This window comes from Galleria mellonella, unplaced genomic scaffold (genome assembly GCF_026898425.1).
Source record: "Galleria mellonella isolate WM207_F2 unplaced genomic scaffold, CSIRO_AGI_GalMel_v1 utg65, whole genome shotgun sequence".
Taxonomy (NCBI): Eukaryota; Metazoa; Arthropoda; class Insecta; order Lepidoptera; family Pyralidae; genus Galleria; species Galleria mellonella.
The window spans coordinates 8134126-8159815 of record NW_026442138.1 but is presented as its reverse complement, the minus strand read 5'-3'; the positions used below and the strand labels follow the sequence as shown (position 1 = coordinate 8159815).

The 25690-nt window shown below is 33.0% G+C and overlaps 3 protein-coding genes across 4 annotated transcripts; 1 reads left to right on the top strand and 2 right to left on the bottom strand.

Annotated features, from left to right (window-relative positions):
* The first annotated feature begins 2072 nt into the window (after positions 1-2072).
* On the top strand, positions 2073-5171 carry LOC113519732 (39S ribosomal protein L11, mitochondrial). The gene is made up of 4 exons (XM_026904914.3): positions 2073-2370; positions 2610-2799; positions 3662-3828; positions 5013-5171. The coding sequence occupies exons 1-4, from the start codon at positions 2236-2238 to the stop codon at positions 5109-5111; spliced, it is 591 nt and encodes a 196-aa protein (XP_026760715.2). The 5' UTR covers positions 2073-2235; the 3' UTR covers positions 5112-5171.
* Positions 5172-5945: 774 nt separating this feature from the next.
* Positions 5946-20340, bottom strand: LOC113519728 (N-acylneuraminate-9-phosphatase). Of its 2 annotated transcripts, none has more exons than XM_026904908.3 (5): positions 20129-20340; positions 14744-14918; positions 12625-12709; positions 10219-10441; positions 5946-9629 (listed from the first exon to the last, which is right to left on the bottom strand). In XM_026904908.3, exons 1-5 carry the CDS (start codon positions 20231-20233, stop codon positions 9462-9464), a joined length of 756 nt encoding a protein of 251 aa, XP_026760709.1. In that variant the 5' UTR covers positions 20234-20340; the 3' UTR covers positions 5946-9461. The 2 variants fall into 2 exon arrangements, with proteins under 2 accessions (XP_026760709.1, XP_031769713.1); XM_031913853.2 differs by lacking the exon at positions 20129-20340 and adding an exon at positions 15098-15538.
* LOC113519727 (neurochondrin homolog) lies at positions 17122-20077 on the bottom strand. The gene has a single exon (XM_026904907.3). It carries the CDS (start codon positions 19755-19757, stop codon positions 17544-17546), a length of 2214 nt encoding a protein of 737 aa, XP_026760708.2. The 5' UTR covers positions 19758-20077; the 3' UTR covers positions 17122-17543.
* Positions 20341-25690: the final 5350 nt, after the last annotated feature.

The window sequence follows — 25690 nt, the reverse complement described above, 5'->3', positions numbered from 1 at the left end:
GATAGATTATAAAAAGGCGTTCGATTCCGTGCCCCATTCATGGCTCCGGAGGATACTCGAGCTGTACAAGATCGACGGTACAGTTCGAGTGTTCTTGGAGGCATGCATGAGGCAGTGGACGACGATCCTGACTATCCAGGGCGAGCGATTGACGGATACCGCTGACCGGATAGAGATAAAGAGAGGAATATTCCAGGGCGATTGTTTGAGTCCACTTTGGTTTTGCCTGTCCCTGAATCCACTCAGTACTTTACTGGAGAATTCGGGGACTGGATTTCAGTATCGGAGAGGAGGTACACGAGTGTCTCACCTTCTGTACATGGATGACTTGAAACTGCTAGCTCCGAGCGTCGAACGCCTGACGGAGCTGCTAAATATCGTAAACGATTATAGCAGCTCTATTAGGATGGCGCTCGGAATAGACAAGTGCGCGGTCCTTCATGTGCAGAGGGGACGGGTCACTCAAACTGAAGGGATCGCCACAGATCCCTCTAATATTAAAACCCTCTCCGAGGCTGAAACATACCGGTATCTGGGCATGTCACAAAACATCGGTGTGAAGGAGACGGATATGAAACAGTCAGTCCGCGAGGAATTTTTTGCGCGCCTTACAAGAGTACTGAAAAGTTCTTTGTCGGGCGCCAATAAAATCCGAGCTTATAACGGCTGGGTCATACCCGTACTCCTTTACACTTTTGGCGTGCTCAGATGGTCTCAAACCGAACTCGAAGCCCTGGATCGGAAAGTCCGCACAACTATGACCCTCCATAGAATGCATCACCCGAAATCGTCAGTCATGAGGCTGTATATCCCGCGGAAAGCTGGTGGTCGAGGCTTGTTAAGCGTTAAGACCATGCACAACCGCGAGATTGACAGCCTCAGGACATATTTTCTGGAGAAAAGAGACGAGGGTTTGCATAAAGAGGTCATAGAATGTGACAAAGGATTCACCCCTCTTTCTCTGGCTAAAGAGGACTGGCGAAAACCCGAAGTCTTGAGTACCTCTCAGCGGGAGGCCGTATGGAAAGAGAAGGAGTTGCACGGAAGGTTCTTCAAAGCCCTTCACGGGCCGTACGTAAACACGAAGACCTCCGTGCACTGGCTACAGTTCGGTGATCTCTTCGGAGAGACCGAGGGTTTTGTCTGTGCAATACAGGATCAGGTGGTTAAGACGAACAATTACCGAAAGCACATTCTGAAGGATGGCACTGAGGACATCTGTCGAGCATGTCGCCATCCTGGAGAGTCACTCAGACATGTGCTTTCGGGTTGTTCAGCTCTTGCCAACACAGAGTACTTGCACAGGCACAACCAGGTAGCCAAAATACTCCATCAAGAGCTAGCTCTGAAGTACGGCCTCGCGAATGAGAGGTTGCCGTACTATAAGTACGAGCCACAGCCGGTCCTCGAAAGCGACAGCGTCAGGCTCTACTGGGACCGATCCATCATCACGGACAGGACCGTTCTTGCGAACAAACCTGATATCGTGGTGATGAATCGGGCACTCTCGAGGGTGTTTTTGGTGGATGTCACCATACCGCATGACGAGAACCTCGTGAAAGCCGAAACCGAGAAGAAGAGAAAATATCTCGACCTGGCTCACGAGGTGACCGAAATGTGGGGGGTGACATCTACCGAAATCATCCCAATCGTTATGTCGGTGAACGGTCTTATCCCAACCAGTCTCGAACAACATCTCAGACGGTTGGGATTCGGAGGCGGTTCACTTCCGGGAAAGATGCAGAAAGCGGTGCTCTTAGATTCTGCCCGCATTGTACGCCGGTTTCTCTCCCTGGGGCCCTGAACCCCGGCCGACTGTGCTTCTGCCGGGGGTTAGTTGCCATCTCCTCTCCTTAAGAGGGGAGATGAGAATTTCAGTGAAATTTAAAAAAATAATAATGATAATAGTAAGAAGATAGTCAAGCAATATTTTGATTTTTTATTTTAATTACGAAATGTTTATTAGAGTAATTTATCCGAGAAATCGGTACCTTGCCATAGATTAGGTATCATACTAATAGTTAAATTCTAATGACAATTTGACAATTCATATTTTTTTTGATTAATTTTGATTGAGGTTACTTTTTCCCTTTTTAAAGTTGCGCCTATTGCCATTATTTTTCATTCATTTATTTTAATTATGTAAATATAACTTATGAAATAATATAAAGCTTCAATAAAGTTACCAAATTTTGGATACATTTATAGCCTTTTGTATATAGTTTCTACTATACAATGTCTAAATCAGTATCAAGATTAAAATCAATGAAGAAAGTAGCCGATAAAATTGATCACTCTTCAAAACTGAGAACTAATATTCCAGCAGGTATGGCAGCTGCTGGTCCACCGTTGGGTCCTATGCTTGGCCAAGTAAGTGACAATAGTAGTACTCGCCCATTGCATTATTTTTTGTTGTAATTCATGATTGGTTATTTGTTTTGAACTTGGTTAGAATTATTTTACTACCTAATGGTAGAGGAAATAAACTTTAAAATAATTTTAATAATAACTTGTAATTAATTAATATTTATATATATTTATGCATACTATTATGTTAATATGATACTAAAAATAGAATTTGGTAAAATATATGATTATTTTATTTACAGCGTAATATTAACATAGCTGCATTTTGTAAAGATTTTAATGAACGCACAGCTAACATAAAGCAAGGGATACCTTTGCCGACACGAGTAAAATTGAATTCTGATCGTTCTTATCAACTTATTATTCATCAACCACCAGCATCATATTTTTTAATGCAAGCTGCAGGAGTGAACCGTGGTGCTATGGAGCCTGGTGAGTATGCCATTAAGATTTTCAAAAGAGGTAGAGCATACCTCCTTATATGTAATTAGCACTATTATTATTGAAAAATGGGCTTTTTCCAGGCAGAAAAACCACTAACTTCCTATGATCTTTTTTAAAGTTCCCTGGTAATTTCTATCAGTGATGGAAATTTTAAGATGTTTTGTTTTTGTAGTGGTATTTTTTATCCCCTTAGGATATAAAATGTATTTTCCAAAGGAAATATATTGTTTATGTATGAATGGGCTACAGTCACAAAGTGTTGCGGCATTTCTTCCTCATTGTGACAAAATTTGCAAACACTTTTTGGGCATAAGCCTAGTTGGACCATGTGCTTGTTTAGTTTGCAGTGTTCAGTGAGAACCCTTGTTAATACACACATATTATTTTTACTCAAAAATAATAGTAATTTCTTAATTTTTCGAAAATCCCTTAATTAGGGCTTTTGAGTGATTTGATCCTGGCAATAAGAGCCAGCTAATGTTTGCTATTATATTGCTAGATAATTTTTTTCTTAAGATGCCAACATACTTATTTAGCTACTATTTTCATAGTTATAGATATGTATAAGATTTTGCTGAAAATTATATTTAATCACATAATAATGGTGTGATAAAATTTAAATATTCCAATTTAAATTGTGAAATCATTAGAAACATGTAACTACATGCTGGGTTATTATGATAATTGGATAGATTGTTTTTTTTTTATTGTTATATATGTTCAGTTTACTATGTATTCAAATGTAGAATAAATAGAATAAAATATAAGGATTAATATAATGTTTATATGCTCAATAAAATTTGACACTACAGCTGTTTCAGTGATAGAATTATTATGATTTTATTTTCAGTTAAAGAAACATGTGGAAAAGTAACACTGAAACATATTTATGAAATAGCTAAAATTAAATCCCAGGACCCAACACTAGAATGGAGACCATTAAAGGAAATCTGCACAATGTTGGTGGCTACTGCTAGAACTTGTGGTATAGAAGTTGTTAGGGAATTAGATGCCAAGGTAGACATGTACTAAAATTATATTAACAATTTTCTAATTATAATTAAAACAGATTTTCACAAACTAAGAAGTGTTGAGTCATCAAAAGTGAAGTAGAATAGTTATTTTTGGTTAAAACAGTCTGTTTTACCATGTTTTGTTAAAAAGAAGTACCTTTGATTTCATCAAATTAAGGTTTTACAATGTTTAGAGGAAGCTGCTGTACCTTGATAAATTTTTTATTAAAACATTAAAAATATGATACTGATGAAAATATCAGTATTTTTGAAAGTAGTAAACAGAGGTCATATTATAAAATATACAAAAGTATCACTACATATTAAAAGTTTTTTTATTTTAGTGGAAAATGGTATTTTAACCAAGGCATAGTAGTGTCAATGTGTCTTGATATAGCATATCTTGTACTTTGATCATAAGTGGTTTTAAGATAAATAAAAGGCAATATAGAATTGAATACCCAATGTTATATTAGTTTTCTATATTTTTAAACTTCTTATTCTTCAATAATTATTTAAACTAAACTGATCAATTAAGACAAATATATTTATCATTAACCTCTTTTATTTATTTATTTATGTACATTTTATTGCACCATTTATAAAATAGTAAACACATTTAACTGTAATAAGAAATGATACAAAAGGCGGCCTTATCGCTAAGCAATCTCTCCCAGACAACCTTTGGGTAGAGAACATTGAGAAAAGAAAGAAATACTTTTATCTATTCCTTTTAGGCTTAACATTTTTTCTTTTGTATCAGACATATTTTCCATAATTACTTTCATTTGTATATACATAGTTATATAAACAAATAATGTTATTATCATTGTAAGTGGAATACCAGAGCTTGTTATACATTTGAAAATTTTCAATATTTAGACATTTCAAAAACAGGATGAAATTTTCTTTAAGAATTCGTTTTCTTAGATTTTTTATTTAATATTATTAATATATTTAGTAATAACAATGGATATAAATTAGATCCTCTTTGATTAAAATACAGCAGTATCAAAGTACAACAGATTTACTTATATGACATTTAGTATAAAAATTATAACATTAAAACAGCATATTGGCTTTAAATACTAAATATTAGTTCCAGTCTTATTCTAGGAATGTTTGCTTATTTGTTTTTAATGAAATTTTAATATTGTCTTTAACTAAATTATTTAACTGTTATTTTAGGAATATGGTGAATTTCTAGATGAAAGAAGGAGAATTGTGGAAGAACAGAAGAAAATGCTTCAAGAAAAACGAGAAGCAAAAATGTTAAGAACTGCTTAGATTGTTTATGTTATCATTGTAGATATTAGTTTAAAATATATAGTTTAAGAATTAAATAAATGTGCGTATTATTACGGAATGTTGGAACATTAGATTGCCATAGAAAAATTCTAATAATCCCTTTGGGTGCATACATCAGTCTTGTGTCTCTAGTAAAAATATAGTAACAGTAGTAGTAAAAATTTATGCATGATTCATAGACGTAATATAACAGTCATCTACTGACACACTGGTAATGGAATCATACAAGATAAGAAACTACATTGCATATTACACGTAAGAGTTAGACTAATATGCATGTAATGTGTAGTCTGTATGTAATAGTTCCGAAATTATATGGAATTGGAAGTTGCAAAAATTCGCATATTTGCTACAATTTACATTCAGTTTTCAACTTTGGAATAAATTATATATTTTTTTGTACCAATTCTTGTACAAAATATTTCTGATGATTCTATAATACTGCATTTAAAAAGATAAATGTTTGTAGCGTTTATTTTATACTCGTATACAAGTACAGTACATTCTAACTACATTGACTTGATATAAAATCACAATTGATTTTGTCTATTCTTCTGACAAATTCTTTTCGACCTTATATTGTGTACATGAGTGGAATTTCTTAATTATTGTGTGTCCGCTAAGTTTTTGAATATCTGTACAAAATTAAAGTATAATCGAAATAATGGGATCATATAGATTGTTCTGTTCGATTTGTTTTTAGAAAGAAAATTTTAAAATTCTGAATCCTGCTAATCTATTAATGCACAAGTAAGATAGGAGTCAGAAACTATTTGTAAAGATGGTGTTGCTGGGGTTAAAATAAAAATACACTTTCTGAAAATATTGATTTATTCTTAAAGTATGGTACTTAATTCATATTTTAAATTTTAAGGATAAAAATTATGTGGACTTTATGACAACAAATTTTAATGTTATCGGTATTGTGCACATACATCTATAAAAGAATAACAGTATTCAGTTTTTACTATGACTCGTAAGTATTCGTATATTTATCTTTTTTGGATATTACGGGAAATATTTTCAACAATACATGTTGTAATTTGCACATATATTGAGCTGCCTATACGGTACTGCATTAGGTGTGAATGAATTGCAAAACTAAACTAATGTAGATTACCGCGCATGATTAGCCCTTACGTAAGATATTCTATGCATTTATATGAATAATGATTTGATGTAATATATAAGTACGTTTTCAATTTGCGTATACTGAGACTAAGGTAACGCAACATTGAACCTAGTATTATGTTGGCTACTTTTATAAACAACACCTATATTCCCTTTGTCTACGAATCCTTATAAACATCTAAAAATAAAACAATGTTGTCGCATTATTCAATCGTATTTGGTTGCTATTTTTTACTACAATATTAGCAACAAATAAGACATTTTTTATTCAAAGAGCACCTATCTTACAAAGTCGTGATAAATTTGACTATTTCTATGTAATAAAAATAAAACTTGAAACAACCACTAATCAGTATCACATGTGACAGTCTTGAGAGTATACAACCTTAATAGAATATAACCAATAAAATAATTAATATTATTATAGCACAGAATAGGTACCGCTATTAGCCTCCGCAGTTACGGCTTTTATTATATTTGGCCGCTGCATACATAGCTTAAAATACGAGTATACCGCGTGCCGTACAGTTTCAGCGGTTTGAGAAGTGTTGGTCTGGCGTTGATGCTTTAAATTAACGACGATCTTTAAAGGTAGTATAATATTTGTTCATTTCGAAGTGTGCTTCAGACCAAGAATCAGATCTTTTAGTTTTAGGAAAACATTATATTATTACGTGCCCAATTAGTAAAAGGGTTACTTATCGCAAGGCATTGAAACATATCAGGAACTATGAAAAATTAAATGATTAGACTCATTTATATACTATAGGAATTATATAGGAAGCAGCAATTGGATTTTGTTTCGTTGCAGATCGAATTGCCATTTTCCTTTTATAGCGAGGTAATTACTACTGTGCTACACGTTGATACAAAAATAATCTACCTATCGTCGTCGTAGCACAATGAAATACTTAAATACCTTAATATTTATAATCTTCTTATAAAGGTTATTAGCATAAAGATAAGAACAATTTATAAATAGTGATTAACATAACATATTCTTCAAGAATGTAAAGGTCTGATATGACGAGTCACAATGTAGCGCGTTGTCCATGTCGCCGTTCATGTTTATGGGCGAAGTTTACCATTTTCCACCAGGTGGCCGTTAGATTACTATTAAAATTTTTATAAAAAATATCCTTCTTCAAGGAAGATTGAAAACAAATATTTTTTATACAAATTGTACAGACACTTATTCTGCCACTTGGACAATTTTTTTCAGTATTATCAATTTTGGATTGTTATAGAATCTTTGTTAACACCTTGTATATAGTGTTTAAAAATGTGCCACAATTTTTTTTTGTGAAAGTTGCAATAGGAAATAGAACATATTCATATAAGTAGTTTTGTTTCGAAAACTAAAGAAAGTTGCTAGCTCTCAAAGGCAGAACATTTTTAAACATTATCTATGTTCTTAATTTTTAAACATTTCTGGATGAAATTTCCCAGTAATTATTATAAGTAGTAAAAAAATATTTCTTTTTCTTTAAAAATAATTGGCTTTTTTACCGTCTGAGGTAAATTGTCAAGTTTACAAATGGCATATAAAAATATATGCTTCAAGCTATCAATAGTGTGTACTGAAGCTAGTGCTGTTGAGAAATTTATATACTTATATAACAAATGTTAATTATATAGGAAAATATAACTACAGTGGAGGTTGGATTAATTGGACAAATTATTATTATTGTCTAAAGTCATTTGGATAATCGGAAATCCAGACAGGATTTTCTATTATTAATACTAGGCGATGGTGATTCAAAGTGAATCACACACTCAAAACCACATAACTTATTAATTTGTTTTGTTTAAACATTATTTGCTGTTGGTAATCCTTATAACTGAAGTCCGGATAATCTAATCTCCACTGTCTATTTATAACTACATTATATAAAAACTCAAAAACTATTAAAAATAATGTGAATAGGTAGTTACTTGTTTATACATAGTACAATAAATAAAAGTTATATGTATAGAAAATTTATATCAAAAGTAAATATTTGGCCAATGTTTTAAGCATAATGAAGCTAATTTCTACAAGGACACCGTAGCATGGAATTACACTAATGGTAACTTAAACATTAATAACACCTTGTACTTTTCAATACTGTATAAACAGTTGGTCTAACCTTAATTTCCTTTATATATAAATGGGAGCGAGGACAAAATCAGAACATGTCAAAGATGATAATAGTCCATAAAATATTAAATTTAAAAAATAATTTGAACCTTGTTAATATTCAAATTTCGATAATGATTAAAGATTATAATTACTGACTGTTAATGACTGACTGTATAACTGGAAAACGGGAATTTAATGATTATTTAATTTAAGAATTATATAGAAGTTATAAAAATAACTATACTCTAGTGACACCAGTAATAGACACAGAAAAAGTGTATTTCACAATTGGCAATATTACCATAATAATAGAAATTTGTTGAAAGTGAAAAAAGCTACTTAAACAAGAATGATTTATTTTTAAAAAAAAATTAGAAGATCTAAAATTTGGGACAGCACTTGTAAAATGATCGATTATATGAGTATAGACAAAAATGTGACAATTCCGATTAGTGCAAATGTTGAAAAAGGTTATAGAAACTAGAACCATTAATGATTGCATTCTAGTAAACATTGTCAGTAAATTACCAGTAATACGGGCAACTGAAAAAATCTGACATTGGGCTGGACTTTAATATAACAATAAATGATTTAATTCAATCTCATACTTTAACACAAAATGGGTTTGGCAACGAGGCTGGGATAAGCAAGCAAGTCATGCCGTCATTTATATCAGCAGTCAAGATTGAGAAACTGTTATAATAAACAGAAGATATTGATTTAAATTAAAAAAAAAACCTACAAACCAAGATTAAATATTTTAAATTGTCTAAAAGCTGATTTTTTAAACGATTTTTTTTGTTTCCATATTTATTAGATTATATCTAGATTTCAGCAGTTCTGAGGTCCAATTAATTATATAAGTCCTAAATTATGAATCAGCGGTTTACATTGTCTATAAATGGTGTCACTACGTTATGAGATCGTTTAGTTTTTAATAGCTTGTAAATCAATTGTTTGTAAACAATCCATATGGAATGCGTGTAAAAGCGACAGAAATTTTGCGTCTTTTGAAACATTTTTGTACATATCTCCCAGTCAAGTTAATCAATAGACAGCATTTCGATGAATAAACATCAACAAACAGTTGATGTGCGTGCACAACGTTTCAATTTAGGAGAGTTAGATAAGACTTCTGGCAGTTCTGTTACTTTGTCAATTGTAAAATCCGGTAAGATCGAAGATTGCTCCTCTTTTTGTAAGGGTACCCATATTGTACCGCCCAGCTCTGCTTTTTTACCACCCTGAAAAGAAATAAAAGATGTACAGGTAACTTTTTTCAATAGAAATATTGTACAGTTTTTGTGAATGCTTTTTTTGCAGCCAGGCTAGTTTATACACCAATAACAGGTAGATTGGACAGGTTGTCTGTCTTTACTATTGAACCAATACAAAGGATCCATTTTTTTCAAAAGCTGGCCTGATTTTGTAGCCTGAGAAATAATACCTGCATTCATGATTTTGCTCTCTTGATTACTGTTCTAGCATATTTTTATAATTTTTTTAAATGGACTTGTAAAGTCGATTTCTTTTTTTAGTAAATTTAAACAGATTAGCCTTTATAAGCAGTAATTATGAGCAGGTATGATGCATGAGGCTGTTAACATTATCTTCAATTATTACATCGATTATTAAAGAGAATTAGTACATTTTGTTTCGCAAATTAAAAAAGCGATTGTCCTGCCAATAAACGAACTACTACAAAGGATATACATCAAAATTTGTTCAGGTATTTAGAAGATAGAGGAACAAAAAAATTCATTCACATACGTACATGAATTCTTATAACATTATATAAATTTTTTGGGCAGTCGTATAATTAAAATTATGTACCTTTATATCTGTATCCAGCCTATCACCAACCATGATGCATGTACGTGGCTCGACATTCAGTAACTTGCAAGCTTCAAGAAAGATATGTTGATCGGGCTTCTCCCAAGGCAGGTCACCGGATACCAGGACACAGTCAAAATACTTGCGCAGGCCGAGTCGGTCAATCTTGTACCACTGGGCACGCGATGGCCCGTTCGTGATCAGACCAAGAAGATAATCCTCCCTGTACCACATTCATCGACCAGCTTTTTGTTATTTCCTGTTCCATACTATGCTGAAACTCAGCACACGATATAATTCGAGGCAAAATGGTCTTGCACATTATATGGAAAAGGTTTTTAGTCATAATATGCGCCGGTTACAAAGCTTAAGTAATGTTAAAAATAATATCGAATCGAATAATCGAATTCAAATCCGAATGACTTTTCTCCGTTTCTTAAATATTTTTCAGTATTGTGAAATAGAAATTATTACACCACGATATGGTTGCGGCTGTCTTTCATGACAAATAACGGCAGGGATACTTTTTAAAATTTGTAAGTACATCGTGCAAGAGCATTTTGTTGCAAATTTTGTATTTATTACATAATTCCATATACAATTTATAAGACATAAATTATACATGATTTAGCTGGGACCATGAAGATATATCAGTTTTTAAATATTTTACTGGACTAGGTGTTATCTTGCGAAAGTCCATATCACTGGTTGTTTGATTAAAATTATTTTGTTTAATTCCGCTACTATTAGTACGTGTATAACCGTTCAAAGATTGACCACCATTATTACTACCAGAAGTTTTACAACCTTCCATATTAACAATCAATCTCCAACAGCTACGCTGTACGTTTGTTCAGGTACGTTTTGCGATACGTGTTTCTCTTTAAACGAGCCTAGTGTTAACCGTTCGTTCGTTTTGCAGTTTGGGTGCCGAACGGTTAACACTAGGCTCCGAGTAGTCAAGTAATATTTCAATCTTCGAGTGTTGTCAGTCACACATATACTAACGGTAGTGGAATTTAACAAAATGATTCTAATCATATGACCAGTATCAATTTTTAGATGCAAACAGTTAATAAGTTATGACTGTTTGAGAGAATGTCATCATATATTTAGTTAATATTTTAATATTGATTTATATTCATGGTCCATATGAAATTTTTGAGGTAATGATATTACCTTCGCCGTGATGTACTCCCTCACAAATTTTACAAATACAATTCAAACCTAAGTGTTGCGCACGCGGCGCCCCGAGTTTAGTCACTCGTTGCGCAACAACTGAACTGTTGAAAAACAAGTAATTTATTAGCAACATGCGTCTAAAGCCAGCCCAATTCGGTTGCAAAGGCATCAAAGAATAACATAAAGGTCTTCATGTAGAATTTAGTGAAGCAGTGTTTTTCAAACCCATTGAAAACAGAGATCCTAATATGGTTCAAAAAATCTCTTTCGGCCATGCTTCGTTTTCGGTACAGCCAATTCCATTCTAATGAATGTTTATGACGTCTCCAGTAGTATGACGTTTGTTCATTACGTTATAAGCTATCTTTATCTACGGATCCACGCAACAGCGATTTTCAAATTGATGTTTAGACGTGATCATTAGCAACACAAAAACACAACATACAGAATTTGATATTTTTATTATGGTCGCGACCCACACTTTGAAAAACACTGATTATAGAAAAGAATAAAAAAATGCCTTGACAACATTTTGGATCTGACTTTATCATGATACACTCGAAAATCGGTGTCTAACTGATGTTCCCATAGTATTATGTGGCATGCATGATTCTTGATACAATACAAGAAAGAAAAGAATGAATAACGATTGACAAAAACAATAAGCACAGCAATGATTATGGTGGCGAATGTACGTATATTCTTTCAGGATCATGAGATAATGTAAATGATAGAAAATTCTGTGTAGGTACCACATAACACCATGCAAATGTAGCAGATAAAAATGATCGTATTTAAATAAATTCCATTTGGGCAACGCTTACCAAATATATGTTTTATATTACAGTTGTATCTTTTAATATAATATGATTAAGTATATTTAACAAAGTAAGATATCGTAAATTATTAAATATTTTGGGCTAAACCTTTATTGAAACAGAACAATTTTATACTGCTACATAACAGAGTAATTACTTTGTTATGGCGGTAACAACTGTAAATAGAATTATCAAACAATAAATAATTTTAAATTTAGCACATTTTGAAAAAGAACAAAGTAATTACTTTGCCATGTTTTTCCACATATTTTTAACATATAACTATTAATATCATGAAGAAATATTGTTTGTTAAACGTAGGCGTTTATTGCGTAACGTTGCGTCAGTTTTAAATATTTCTGCATAACATAAAATAACTTTGAACACTGAATTGTTATCTACGTACCGTAATGACTCCAAGAGATGTATGACGTCATTTGATAAAGTTAAGTTCTGATATCTATACTTTAACCATTCAGTCGATAGGGTTTCTGAAACAATCATATTTTCTTTAATTGACGAGTCTTTATAACATGCACGTGGAGAACAATAAGTACATATTAAAGCTCCTGTAATAACTAGCTACTTCAGGATAGGAGGAAGGTGGGCTTATCGAGGATGGGGAATAAATAAGATACAAAAAAATATGGTTTCAATTTTAAAATATTCTGAAGTTACATTTCTACACACAGAAATATTGTATAGGTTTCAATCTGAAGTAGACAGAATCAGATAAATCAATATTTTATTCATACATATCTAACGTAGCACTACGGGTATTGCAAATGCTTATGCGACCTTGTTTAGAAAAAAATTATAAGTCGAGAAGATCGGGCTAGATACTCGTTAGTTTTTTTTTAAGACAAATACTTTAAGTACATGAATTTTTTTAAAGGAAATTAGAAAAAGAATTCTAACCCCATTTTTTAAATATAAATTTTGACAAGAAAGAGATCTGTTTGTATTCAGGTATTTAGCGTTCCATTGCTGCTGTCTATCCTAATGGGAGACAGGCGTGATAGATATGTCATGTATGTAAATTTCAAAGCAAGTCCCTGATGATGTATATTATGGAAAACGTGTTGTATTCATATAATTTTTTAGGTATATGTGTTAAATTTTTATGTTCAACGAATAGTAATAAATGTGTAAAGTGACATCGCTCTGAGGCTACGACTTTATTTATAGTGAGTCTAAAATTATACCGTGTAATGGCAAAAGTCGAGCATTTTAAATCATCTTGGCGATGGTGGCGTCATTCCCCATTAAAACCCTGTCACAACATGTTATTCGGTACCTACTTAGATTTTACAACTTTTCTGCGCAGCTGTATTTGTTATACACCCACTGGGCTCATTGTAATGACGAGGCAATGGTAAACAAGTGGCAAACGATACTATTTTATTTAGGATTGTGTGACAAGGACGGTACCCTTATTAATTTCGTTCTCTGTTAGCCTTTGAGAAACGTATTTTTTTAATAGATTGCAAAAAGAATGTACGAGTATCATATAACTTTTGCAGTAGATTTTTGAGACGCTTTACAAAAGCATATTATTTAGTGACATAAACAGGTATTATAGTTATATTTTGCGCGCCTGACGTCGTTTATTATTCGTCTAGGCTTCGTATTTATTTTTATTAGGCAAACCGAGACAAACACATAAATATGTAGGAAATATGTTAGATTTTATAAACTTAGTGCGTTAGTTACACATATCGACATATGAATGTTTTCATTATTCTCATTATAGAACACTATTATCTATTAATTAGTTTTGGCAAGCTGCCAAAATTAACTGTATTTCTTTCACACTCGCATTTACCTACAGTGATTACGATAGATGTAAATAAATATTCTAAGCATATAAACAAATAAAGATTATAAAATGATTTGCGTATTTGTAGGCGGTGCAGATTTATGGTACGGAACAGAGGCAGAATAATTTAGTTCTCAGGTATACAAACGGCGCCGTATTGTCCCGGCATAGAATAAGGCCACCTCTCTCTTTCCCGTGGGTGTTGGGAATTTTATAGTCGAGGGATGGGCAGTAGCGTCTAACTGCGGATGCCAATCCGCCTGCCAAGCGTGGCAACTACTGGCAATATTCTCATTTTGGGGGAGGCCCATTTTCAGCAATGGACAGTTAACAGTTGATATCATCATCATACGACGTAGATAGATAGGTACATGGGTATATAAATGACAGTGTTTTGTGTGATGTCCATGGTGCTGTTCATGTTTATTAATTGTAATTTTCAATTAAATGGGGGTGATTATTCATTAGATTGTTAATCTTCACGCTTCAATTTCTAGTCAAATCGTTGAAGTAGGTATCTCAAGTACATATTAAACTATATTACATACATTATACCTCATAAGTTAGGTATATAAAAATTAAACTTGCTAAGCTACAACTAATTCAATTTTAGGAGCAAGCCTCATTAGTAGTAATTTTTTATTAAACAGTATTTCCATCAAAGTGATGTGATTATTATTTAGAATAGGTAGGTAACTATACTTACTAGCAAGATGCCTGTAGTTTTTCGGTAAGGAGTTACGCCATAAATGTGCCGGCCATTCTTCAAAAGCAAAACTATCGTCGTCCGGGCGCGCTCGGAATGCTCGCAAAAAACTAGCTGCGCTCTCAACTGCCATTTCTTTGGGTAGTCCATATTCTTGTTCCAACATTTCAATAAACTGTGAACAATAATATTTCCTATAATATTTATTAATATATGCATGAATTTGTATTCATGCCTGTCAAACTTGAGTTATGTGTAAAATATTAAAAAATTTGAGGATATTGTAACTTTTCGAAAATCTAATAATTATATTTATACGGCTATTTTACCGATGTCACTACTCCTAGTTCTTACCTAATATTTTTAAAAATATTTCGTGTGAAAACTTATCCATCATGTATATACATATTTATTATGACTCGATTTGACAATTTAATATTAATTAATCCAATTGAGGTTGTATGGAAAAATAAGATTGTTTCAATTGTTTTTTGTATTGTTTGTTGGGTTATCCAAGCGTATTTAAGATTATTTTCTTGAAAAGGGGTTGTAACCCTGGCCCTCAACCCCAGGAATTATATCTTCTAATTCCTGGGGTGGGTATGCCCCCCCAAAACGACTATTAGTGAATGATTAATCAATCTTCATGTTAGGCCTAAGAAGACAGACATAACACACAGACTGTTGGAATGACCGGCTTGCCTCTGTATTAAAATATATTACATAGATACCTACAGTAAAGGTTAGTACCTATATACAGATAACGTCATAATATTATATAAAATAATTAAAGACGCATTCACAAGATATAACAAAGTTATATATTAATACATTATCAGTAAAATATTTGTATATTTCCATTATATTATCAAGTAGCCAAGAGTTAATTAATAGTTCATATATTAACTAATGAATCATATTTCAATTAATTAAAGTTTAGTAAAAGTATGTATACTAATTTAATAATATTTTTGTGACGGCCATGAATGAAGTATGGTCCTATTCCTCAATTACAGTGATAGTGAATTTTGCTTCATTTGCTTTCTGTTATTGTTAAATAAGTTCCTAGAATAAATATTAATATCAGATTTTTATTGACCTTATTAAAATGAATTTTAAAGAGATCTAACCAGACTTATAGCACCTCCTTCTTAACTTTAAGATAACCTAATCATTAGAAGTTTCCCTTTTGCAAGTTATTAGTACTACATTGATTTTTAGATTCATTCATTCATTTTATCTATGTCACTATTCGTAATTTAAGTACTTTCTTCTTAATTCTTAGATTACGAAAAATGTTGTTTCATTGGTAATTGTGTTTTGAAATGGGTCCAAATTCCTGAGGTAACAAATAACTTTCTCGATTGACATTATGTGTAAGGAAGTGTCTGTTAGTCCGGGAATAGAATAGGGTCAACGTTCTCTCTGTATGCCGCTGGCGTGCACTCACCTGGGTCTTTGGCAAGCTCTGCCTGAAAACTGATACTTCATGTAGTATACCTATAATGTAGATATAGAATACTGTAGACAGTTTGCGTATTACCTAAACATCACTCAATTTATTATTAATGTTTAAAAACGAGACCTCATCAAAACGGCCATACAGCAGTCTATTGTGGAATGTTCTTGCTTGGTTGTGAACAGAAGAAGATGGAGACGCACTGTGAGGACCTTAATCGAGAAGAAGGGCCTCATCGATGATTTACTATCATTATAAAAACCACGACCACTCTGTCAAAAGTGTAAGACTGAAGGGAGAGAAATAAAAAATGTGTAAAAAAAGAGACAGTTTTAAAGTCTGTGTAAATATTTTATACTAATTTATATCCGCGATGTCCGTTTCGTCCATGTGACTGAGTAAGTTAATCTGCCTTTTTATCCTTACCGATCATCCCTCATTGATGCCCCACCAGCGTATACCGATAGTGCAGGCGGGGTTAGTCTAGGTGCTGTTATTTAAATTTTTGTCGACTTTACTAATGTGGTAAACAAGTGTTGAATTGTTTTACAATGTAAAAATTGTAAATTTAAATAGTAAAGAATATCTAACTAATCATTCTACATTACAAGGGATGCCTAGATAACTTGTCATAGTTTCCCAGACTATGTAGTTAGGTGTCATAACCCAACAGTGTCGAAACAAAATTGAACTTTCAACTTGTCTTAGTGCATCAGGGTAATGCAATCCTGGTATGTTGTTCCGACACAACACTTTTATTATTGGTAATACAATTTAGTACCTATTACATTAAATCATGAGAAATAAATTTATAATAATGTGACAAAGTTCTATAGTAACTAATGTATCCTTACAAATAGTCCTGCTATACTAGGTATTTGGCAGTTTTTTACTGTTCAAGGAATTAATGAGAAAATCATTGTGTCAAGATAAATATATATTTCAAATGTTTTAAACACAATGTAGGTCAATATTTAATTATTTTATTTACATGTAGAAAATGTAGGTTAATACACAATGAAAAACAAATTATCAAACCAATAAGTACATATTTTAGTTATTTTTCACCTATGTTTAGTACACATTATCAATATGATATATCCAGTTTTCTTTCAGGAATTAGATACTGGCAAATAAAACTTACCTTATACCCTAGTTGATTTTTTTGACTAGGTTGCACTTGGCATTGTTAAGAGTACTGAGGTACATACATACTTTTATTTACAATTATCTAATTCATGTTTTGAGATGTTATTATACCATATTGATAATAAGTAGGTATTATTTGTTTTATTATAAAAATGTAAAATGAAGTGTTTAAGCAGGTATGCATAATTAAGTTTAATCTCCAAATAATTTCTTGCCCAAATCCATCATTCTATGACTTCTGCACATCTTAAGCGCTCCACCCTTTTTCAATACTGGTATGACTGCCTCATTAGAGTCCACTAATCTACATAGAAAGTCCTCAAAAGCAGATTTTACATTGGGTGGAAGTGTACCAACTTTAACTTTAGCTAACATTTCAGCAATGCCTTCTGCCCAGCCACTCTCTATAGCAAACTCTGATATCCATGGCACAATGGTTAAAACACCACTCATTGTTTGCATACCTAAGAACCACAGATCTGCTATTTCATTCCAGTGTTCTTTATATGTCATTGAAACAACTAATGCAGTAGGGTCATTTGATTCATCCACATTGTATGCATCCCACAGGAATCTTATGATCGATTGGATATATCTGCATATTGAGAAATCATTTTTCTTTACTTTACTTGCTTGTTGTTTCAGTAATAATAAGCCTAAAACAGCTAAATGTCCATGAAGTACAAGGTTCTCTGGGATGTTTTTCAGTTCCGGTAAATTATTAAATATAAATTTCAATAAAGTATTAAATAATATACTGTTTTCAACTACCTTTGGAGCTAATACTGTTAGATTCATAAATATGTTACAAAGGCTGACCATAGCAGCTCTGGAGTCCTTCATATCCTCCAATAATTTGGGATCCAGCTCTGGTTCAGGTTGTGTTTTAACTTTACCCCTTTCTGACTTTGGTATTGGGGGCTTTTTGTAATGTACAATTGACCAATGGAAATTCATTGATTCATATAGAATGTCTTCTTCTTTCAAGTTCAATACTATGTCTCTAGCTTTATCTTCAACAACCAAATGACATAGAGCAGGTAACATCAGGCGGAGTAAATCTACTTGGCCCATGAGGCTTGTATCTATATCCATGCCCTCTCCATCAGATTTATTTTTTTCTGCTAATTTTCTGGCTCGATAGGCATGGAAGGAATCATTAGCAAGTGAGAATATGAATGGGAGCAATGCATATATTTGCTCCCTCATAGCAGTTGTTTCTTGAGCAATCCATGAAACTAGAACTCTGACCATGGCACAAACAAATACTTTCTCATTATCAGGTAATTTATCTCTATTCTTGTCATTACATATTTTAGTTAAGATTGAAACAACAGCATTGAAAGCACCTTTAAGGCTGGTGTACACTGACTGTTTCTCTTTCTGTTCTAGATCTAACTGGTCAGTAGCCATATAGTTGACAGATAATTCTAATACTATAAAACAAGAAGTAATTAAATCTGCATTAGCAAAGGCTTGTTTAAAACTTCTGTCTTCTAGCTGCATTCTAACCTCAATGGCGCTTAATTGAAGAAGCAAAAGGAAAAATTTCTTTGGGTTTTCTTCATCATTCAGGGTCCACTCAATTCCAAGAAGATCAACAATGTTAGCAGCTAATTTAAGTGCTGGATCTCTTTGGTTTTTCCCTATTTTACTAGTAAGAATATCATGAAGAGCTTTGTAGATACTTTGTGGCCATGTTTCCTCTGAAGACCCTGGCACAACCGTTGTTTTATTACAGCTATATAGAAGTGCACTTAGAATAGTAGCTAATTCAAATTTCCTCTCTGACTGATCTGTAGCAAAGTCTAATGCTATTTTGTTGACCAATGAATGAAATGGTGTAGGGTCACTTCCCCATGCTGCTGGACCATATCGGCTCACTAATTTTACAAGAATATTAAGAGCCTCATCTGTTTGAAAACTTTGGTGTGAATAAATCTCTGACATTTTTTTGATTGCACCTACTTCAATCAGTGCTTTCTGACCAGCTTCATGTTCTGCTATGCATTGTAGGCAAGTGTATGCTTCACTGATAATTATTAAATTATCATCATAGTCATCATTGTCTGAAGTTTGAACAATATCAAGGAATACTGGTATATTGGCAAGCATTTCTGGATGTGCAGACAACTCTTGATCATTGCAGAAACATGTGAGGATGGAGAGTGCCACCGACTTGTACACAGATGGCGGACAATCATCTTGTACATTATTGCTTGTTAGGAGTTTCTTTAAAAATTTAAATCCAATGGCTTCAAATAAAGCTTTTTTAGCTTGAGAGTTACAATCCTTGCTTTTCACTAGTTTTGTCACCATAAACAGTGCGGCAAACTTTTCCGTGTCGCTCTTCGCCGACTTGAGAATGAGTATGCATTTCTTTATTGGCTCCGATATATCACCCATTATCACAATACACTAACAATCAGCGATCACAAAGCGCAGTAGTTGCCGCTCCACTGAACGCAAGCAGCCTTAGATGAATCCCACAACGGCGGCAGCCGATCTACATCACGTTTATAATTAGCGCGAGTTCTCTTCCAAAATATCTAAATGTGGACGATGAGCTCGCGTTCTCCAACTTTGAAAGTACTATTTATAACCCCACACTGGAACATTCAACACGCGGAGTGCAACAAGCAAAACAGAACAGGCAAAGACGCAAACTTCAACGACGTAAAAGCGCTCGCTGACAGCGCGCGCACTACGTTTCGAATTTCGATCTTTCATCCATGACCGTGGCAATGTCATTCGTAATAATTTATAAATTAACCTACCTTGTTGCAAGTCCTCGTATCACATTTTCTTGTTTGTATTAAAGTATTGTCTAAATCGAAAAATATAGCAGAAACATCATTATTTTCGCTACAAACACTAGCCATATTTTTTAAAAGTATAAGCACATTCAGTCACAAAACCACTGATTTTATAAACTAGGCAATGTATATTATATAGATGATACGTAGTTATGGAAGGTACTTGCCACAGATCACAGAGACACGTTATTGTACGTAGATTACCATAGATTACCTACACAAATGAATGTAATTTGAATTTTATTTTTAATGAAGACAAAGTCCGACATTTCTTAATTTTTTGTAAATTTACTATAAATATTTATTATTTTTCCTTTAATGATTAAAGAAACAATTAACAAAACAGAAACATAAAACTTATACAAAATTATCATGCAACTTATATTCGAGTATGGAATATTCGAGATATCTGTCTTTGTGTATCATGTATCCGAATTGTGTAAATTAGTACTTGGGTATCCATTGGTAGTCGTATTAACCTGACTTGGCCCATCACTACGGCGATGAGTTGACTCATTCAATGGAATGATTGAATCATTATTCATTCATATGAATGATTGGTCAACTGATACTTATCACGAATTTATACGAACCATGATGAAACATTCTTAAAAAATTATAGCCTGTTCGTTTTTTCATACTTTTTTATGATGGAAGATAGATTTTATCTTGTTTTCATGTTTTATTGATATAAGGACATTTTTAGACAATTTTTGTTAGTATACGCCATCTGTTGAAATGATTTGACAATACGAATTGGCTGAAATCCATGGTTTAAGAACACAAATTACATAGCATACATAGAGATTCTTAGAACAAAGACTATGGTTCGTAATATGTTATACTAAGTCTACGTATGGTATGGTAGTAGTAGAAATAAATTTATGAAATATGCAATATTTTTAATAGATAATGACTAAATGAAATGCCGGAAATCATAGATAATTTAATTATCAAAAGACAGATGGCACTGTAACTTAAATTTACATTGAAAGATAATGGCGTCAATTCTGAGGTATTATTTGTCTGAATTTACTTTTTAATTGTTAATTCTAAAAATAGTATTATGTAACACGACTGCTTTTTAATTGCGCAATGGGTTTGAATAGTTTAATGTGCTTTTTTGTGGCAATTAATATCATTTGTGAACTACTAATAAAAAAAAAATTATAGTACTAATTTTAGTCCCAAAATTGCTCTATAGAGGCAGCACCAATATCCGGTCGCCAATCGCTTTTGCTTATGATAATTAATACAAAATATAATAAAGGATCCCGGATGATTTCGAAATATGTGATATGAGATTTATGGAAAAGAATCGATTAAATAAAAATCGATTTTTCTTTATACAATATTAGTGGATTTGTCAAAAATTTATTATAAAAATATATTAGAAAAAAATAATAATCGATTTAAGTATAAATAGTTTTTTTAACATCCCTACTCTATACAAGCATCATTCGTGAATTGTTTTCGCAGTGTTTTCTGGTCGTTAGTGGGTCGTCAGCTTGTTTGCCATTCTAAGTTGTATAAAAAAAAATATCGCTACCCCATCGGTACACGGGGGTCATCATACACTGCGTTTGTCGGTACGGGATCGCCACTTTCATTCTGATTGTTTATTCTTCGGGTAATGCCGATCTCGCTGGTTCTTTAGCGGATATCCTCATTTCGGATTCTGAAACCCAAAGACACATTGTGTCTTGGTAATCTTTTTATAGATTCCGATACAGGTTTTTCAGTGTACGTATATTGTATTTTCCTTCTTGTAAATAAATAAAAGAAACATCGAGTATAATCTTCTTCATAGCTCGCTAATTAACTTGAAACTTTTGCATACGGGCCATCGTGTAGAACCATGTTTCGGTTTTATAGGTCATCACGGGCAACACGTATTGGTCATAGACCTTCGTCTTCAAACTTTAAGGTATTTTTGATGATAATCTTGGCGTTGTTTTCTGAACGCTGCCCAAACCAATTAGATATCTCGGTTCGACTGAATCAAAAGCATAGTCCACAAACGCCATAAAAAACAGTGGCAGATTATACTCTTCAGTCTTCTATATAATTTGCTGTAGCATATGTGTGTAGTCTATAGTGCTAAAGCCCTTTCGGAAACCAGCTTATTCGGGTGACTGGAAGTCGTCGAGTTTGCGTGGAAGACGATTGGTCAGGTCTCGAAAACAGTACATAGTCACGGTTCAGAAGGAATATCGGACTATAGTTTTTTAATAGGATATTGTTACCCTTTTTGAAGAACAGGACTACTGCACTTCTGCTCCACGCTTCGGGCGTAAATTGTCATGGATAACGAAATTAAATAGTCTCTGAAGAACTACAAGTACCGGCTTTCCACCTGCTCTCAGAAGCTTTGCTGTAATTCCATCCTCCTCAATGCCTTGCCGTTTTTAGGCTGTTTGAGAGTCATTTCAATCTCGTGCAAACTGATGTTCGGGATATCATCGGTATAGTGTCGGGTAATTTTAGCGCTTTGTTCGTTATTCGCATATCAATACTTAAATTTTTGGAAAATATTTAGAGGCCTTGATTCCGCTCTATTGCCTGTTTAATGTATGTAGTATTGAACTGGCGTATGTCACGTATACCCTGGCTAGATTTATTTATTAAGTTGCCTATATTCCGACGTAAACGTTAAAGACTGGGACTACAATTCACGCAGTTTTCTCATGAGATCTAGAGTTATTGTTTTTTTTTTCCAAGCACCAAGATTGCATAATTTATCTCTCGCTACTTGGACAGTTTTTACTAGGTGATTGTCTGCTGTGCACAGTCCACCAGGCACTGAAAGCGATTTGGCAATTCGAGTTGAAAACTCTCAGTTTTCGATAAGGGCATACGAAGGTCGGAGCGTAGACTTAATGCGGACTACCAGTCATATTGCTAATAATATGACTGGTATTATCCGAATTACTTTATTGGATTAGTCTGCATTATTTTATGGTGGAGGTCGACCGACCACGTGGAAGTCAGGTCGATTTCCACGTGGTTCCCCTGGAAACCAACGTGTTGAATTCCAGGTATATTTATATGATCTTGCCACTGGTGCGTGTTAATACAAGCTCTGTCATTATATTGTTAAAATAGTTGTTTTTTTTATATAATATATTAATTTCAATTGTTTTAAAATATAAAACAAGTATTAAAATTCAAGTATATACGTTATTAAAGTAAAGGAGCAAACATTATGAAAAAATGTGATCAACTTAGTGACAAATACAAGATCTATTTTTGTGTGATTCATCTTGATGGACTAACTGAACTGCCTTTTCATTCTCACCTATCAGCTATCACTGGTGCTCCGTCAGTGTATACCGTTAGCGCAAGCGGGCTAAGCAATCTATTGTCATGTATAATAATGTAAAATAAACTTTTATCTCAAGTATCTCATCTTTCACTGGTGTCCTGCCAGAGTATATTGATAGCGCAGGCGGGGTTACCATTTTATTATCGCCTATTAAAAACACCCCCTCCTTTGGTATATTTATGATCATTTGCTGAGATAATTTCAGTATTTTCTTTCAATGAGCATTAGGTAGTTATCGTGTACGGTTGGTAGTTTTGAAGATGACACATCGTTTTTGGTTTTTGTTGGCGGCACATACGGTAAGTTCCGCATAAACCTTCGAGCAACATATGAAAGTAATATGAGGAGGCCGGGATGAGTTACGATCAAGGGACACGTCATTCTTGAACAGAGAAATTCTTTTATCAACATTGTTTCGTCGGGATAATATGCCATGGGTAAGAGGGTTGATTTTTTTATTTACGACTTTAACATTATCTGAACATAAATTCGTTATACTTTTTATTTATTCAATTTATATTATTATTTACTTCTGCTGTTGTGATATATGATGTAATAAAATAAAAAATAGGTCAGATACGAATTGTATTTACACGCTGAGAGTTCTGTACATAAAACAAAAAATGACCTTTATTGCATTTTTAATACGAAATAGTCACCTAATAGTTATTATTATTAATACAACTATTCGTAATTTTTTATTTTGGACCATAACTGTGGTTAAGAACTGAACCGTATATAACTAAGTTTGTTTGTGGAGGTTTTTTTTGATAATTTCTCACCAGTTAGTTACAAAGATTGTTTTGTTTTTGCTATAAAATTTACAGTTACCTTTATAAACTGTAATTGCTTTGAAATTTATCGTTTCAGAAACTTTTTTTTTTCACATTTGACCTAACTAAAAAAAAAAAATCAGTTTTAAAATTTATAAATGAAGCCCTTTCATATGATACTCTTTTCGACTTGTAGATCAATATTGAAATTTTGAGTATCCGTTTTGGATATAATAGCATAATTAGATAAAAACAGGATTGATCGCGCCATGTTCAGTATATTACGTATCTGAGAAAGGGACAAGCAGAGGAGATTGCCTTAGAAATTTATACGTGGCACTCGTTCAAGGGTTATTAGATTTCCTGTCACACGCTAGACCCGTCGGCCGCAGACCCTATTTGCCAAACATTGCCAGCCAATGTGAATTTGTTGCGTAAACATTTTGTGCGGTCATTATAGTTTCTTGTTAGACTTTATTTGTTGGTTTATAGTTTTATATATAACTAGCTTTTACCCGCGGTTTTGTACATATGGATTTTGAAAACAGGAAAACGCTTTATTGTCGTGAAAAAAAAAAACAACTAAATCTATACTTATAATAAATCTGTAGACAGGTCAATTCTGTACATGAAATATATTTCCAAAATAACTATCAGGGGTAGATTAGTGATCAATACTGATGCTAAAAATGCAATCAGTAAAATTTTTTGTCTGTCTGTCTGTATGTTCATTATAGAAACAAAAACTACTCGATGGATTTTAACGAAACTTAGTACAATTATTCTTCATACTCCTGGGCAGGTTAAAGTATATTTTTCATCACGCTACGACCAATAGGAGCAGAACAGTGAAGGCAAATGTTGGGAAAACGGGAGAAGTTACTCCATTTTTAAGCTTCCGTCGCGGGTGCAGCCTTAATGGCCAATTTTTAAAATGTAAAAATGTCCACCTGTGCGACGCCGGGACGAGCCGCTAGTAAAATATAAAAATGAGATAAAACATAATATCGGATTTTAAGTTTCATGTTCAGAAAAGGAATTGTGAAAATTACATGCAATTTGATGCAGTATTTTTTCCGTGATACCAGAATAAACATAAATACAGACAGACAGACAAAAGTTCTAAATATTATTGATTTATTGCATTGTACATTGATAATATAAACCCAGTTTGGGTGTTGCAATTATATTTATACATGATACTTACATTATACATTCTATTTATACATTTATATTTGTTTCTATTACTCTCATTAAGACCCTTTATATTTTTTTTTAATCAGTATTAATTATACACAATCGATTAAGTAGTTTAGTTTTAAATTAAAATAATTGGTTATGTCAGAATTGACCCCGTTTTTTTTTATGGAATGCAATGTAAAAGTATATCTTTTATATAAATAAAACAAAGTTGGGTTAGTTACA

Bases quoted from the DNA above. Each gene is read 5' to 3' on its own strand.
- LOC113519732 (XM_026904914.3), top strand. From the start codon at position 2,236: ATGTCTAAATCAGTATCAAGATTAAAATCAATGAAGAAAGTAGCCGAT. The intron at 2,800-3,661 runs GTGAGTATGCCA...TTTTATTTTCAG, and splicing joins CCGTGGTGCTATGGAGCCTG to TTAAAGAAACATGTGGAAAA. The intron at 3,829-5,012 runs GTAGACATGTAC...CTGTTATTTTAG, and splicing joins TTAGGGAATTAGATGCCAAG to GAATATGGTGAATTTCTAGA.
- LOC113519727 (XM_026904907.3), bottom strand. From the start codon at position 19,757: ATGGGTGATATATCGGAGCCAATAAAGAAATGCATACTCATTCTCAAG.
- LOC113519728 (XM_026904908.3), bottom strand. From the start codon at position 20,233: ATGGCTAGTGTTTGTAGCGAAAATAATGATGTTTCTGCTATATTTTTC. The intron at 14,919-20,128 runs GTAGGTTAATTT...TATTGTTCACAG, and splicing joins ATACGAGGACTTGCAACAAG to TTTATTGAAATGTTGGAACA. The intron at 10,442-12,624 runs GTACGTAGATAA...AATGTGGTACAG, and splicing joins CATCTCTTGGAGTCATTACG to GGAGGATTATCTTCTTGGTC.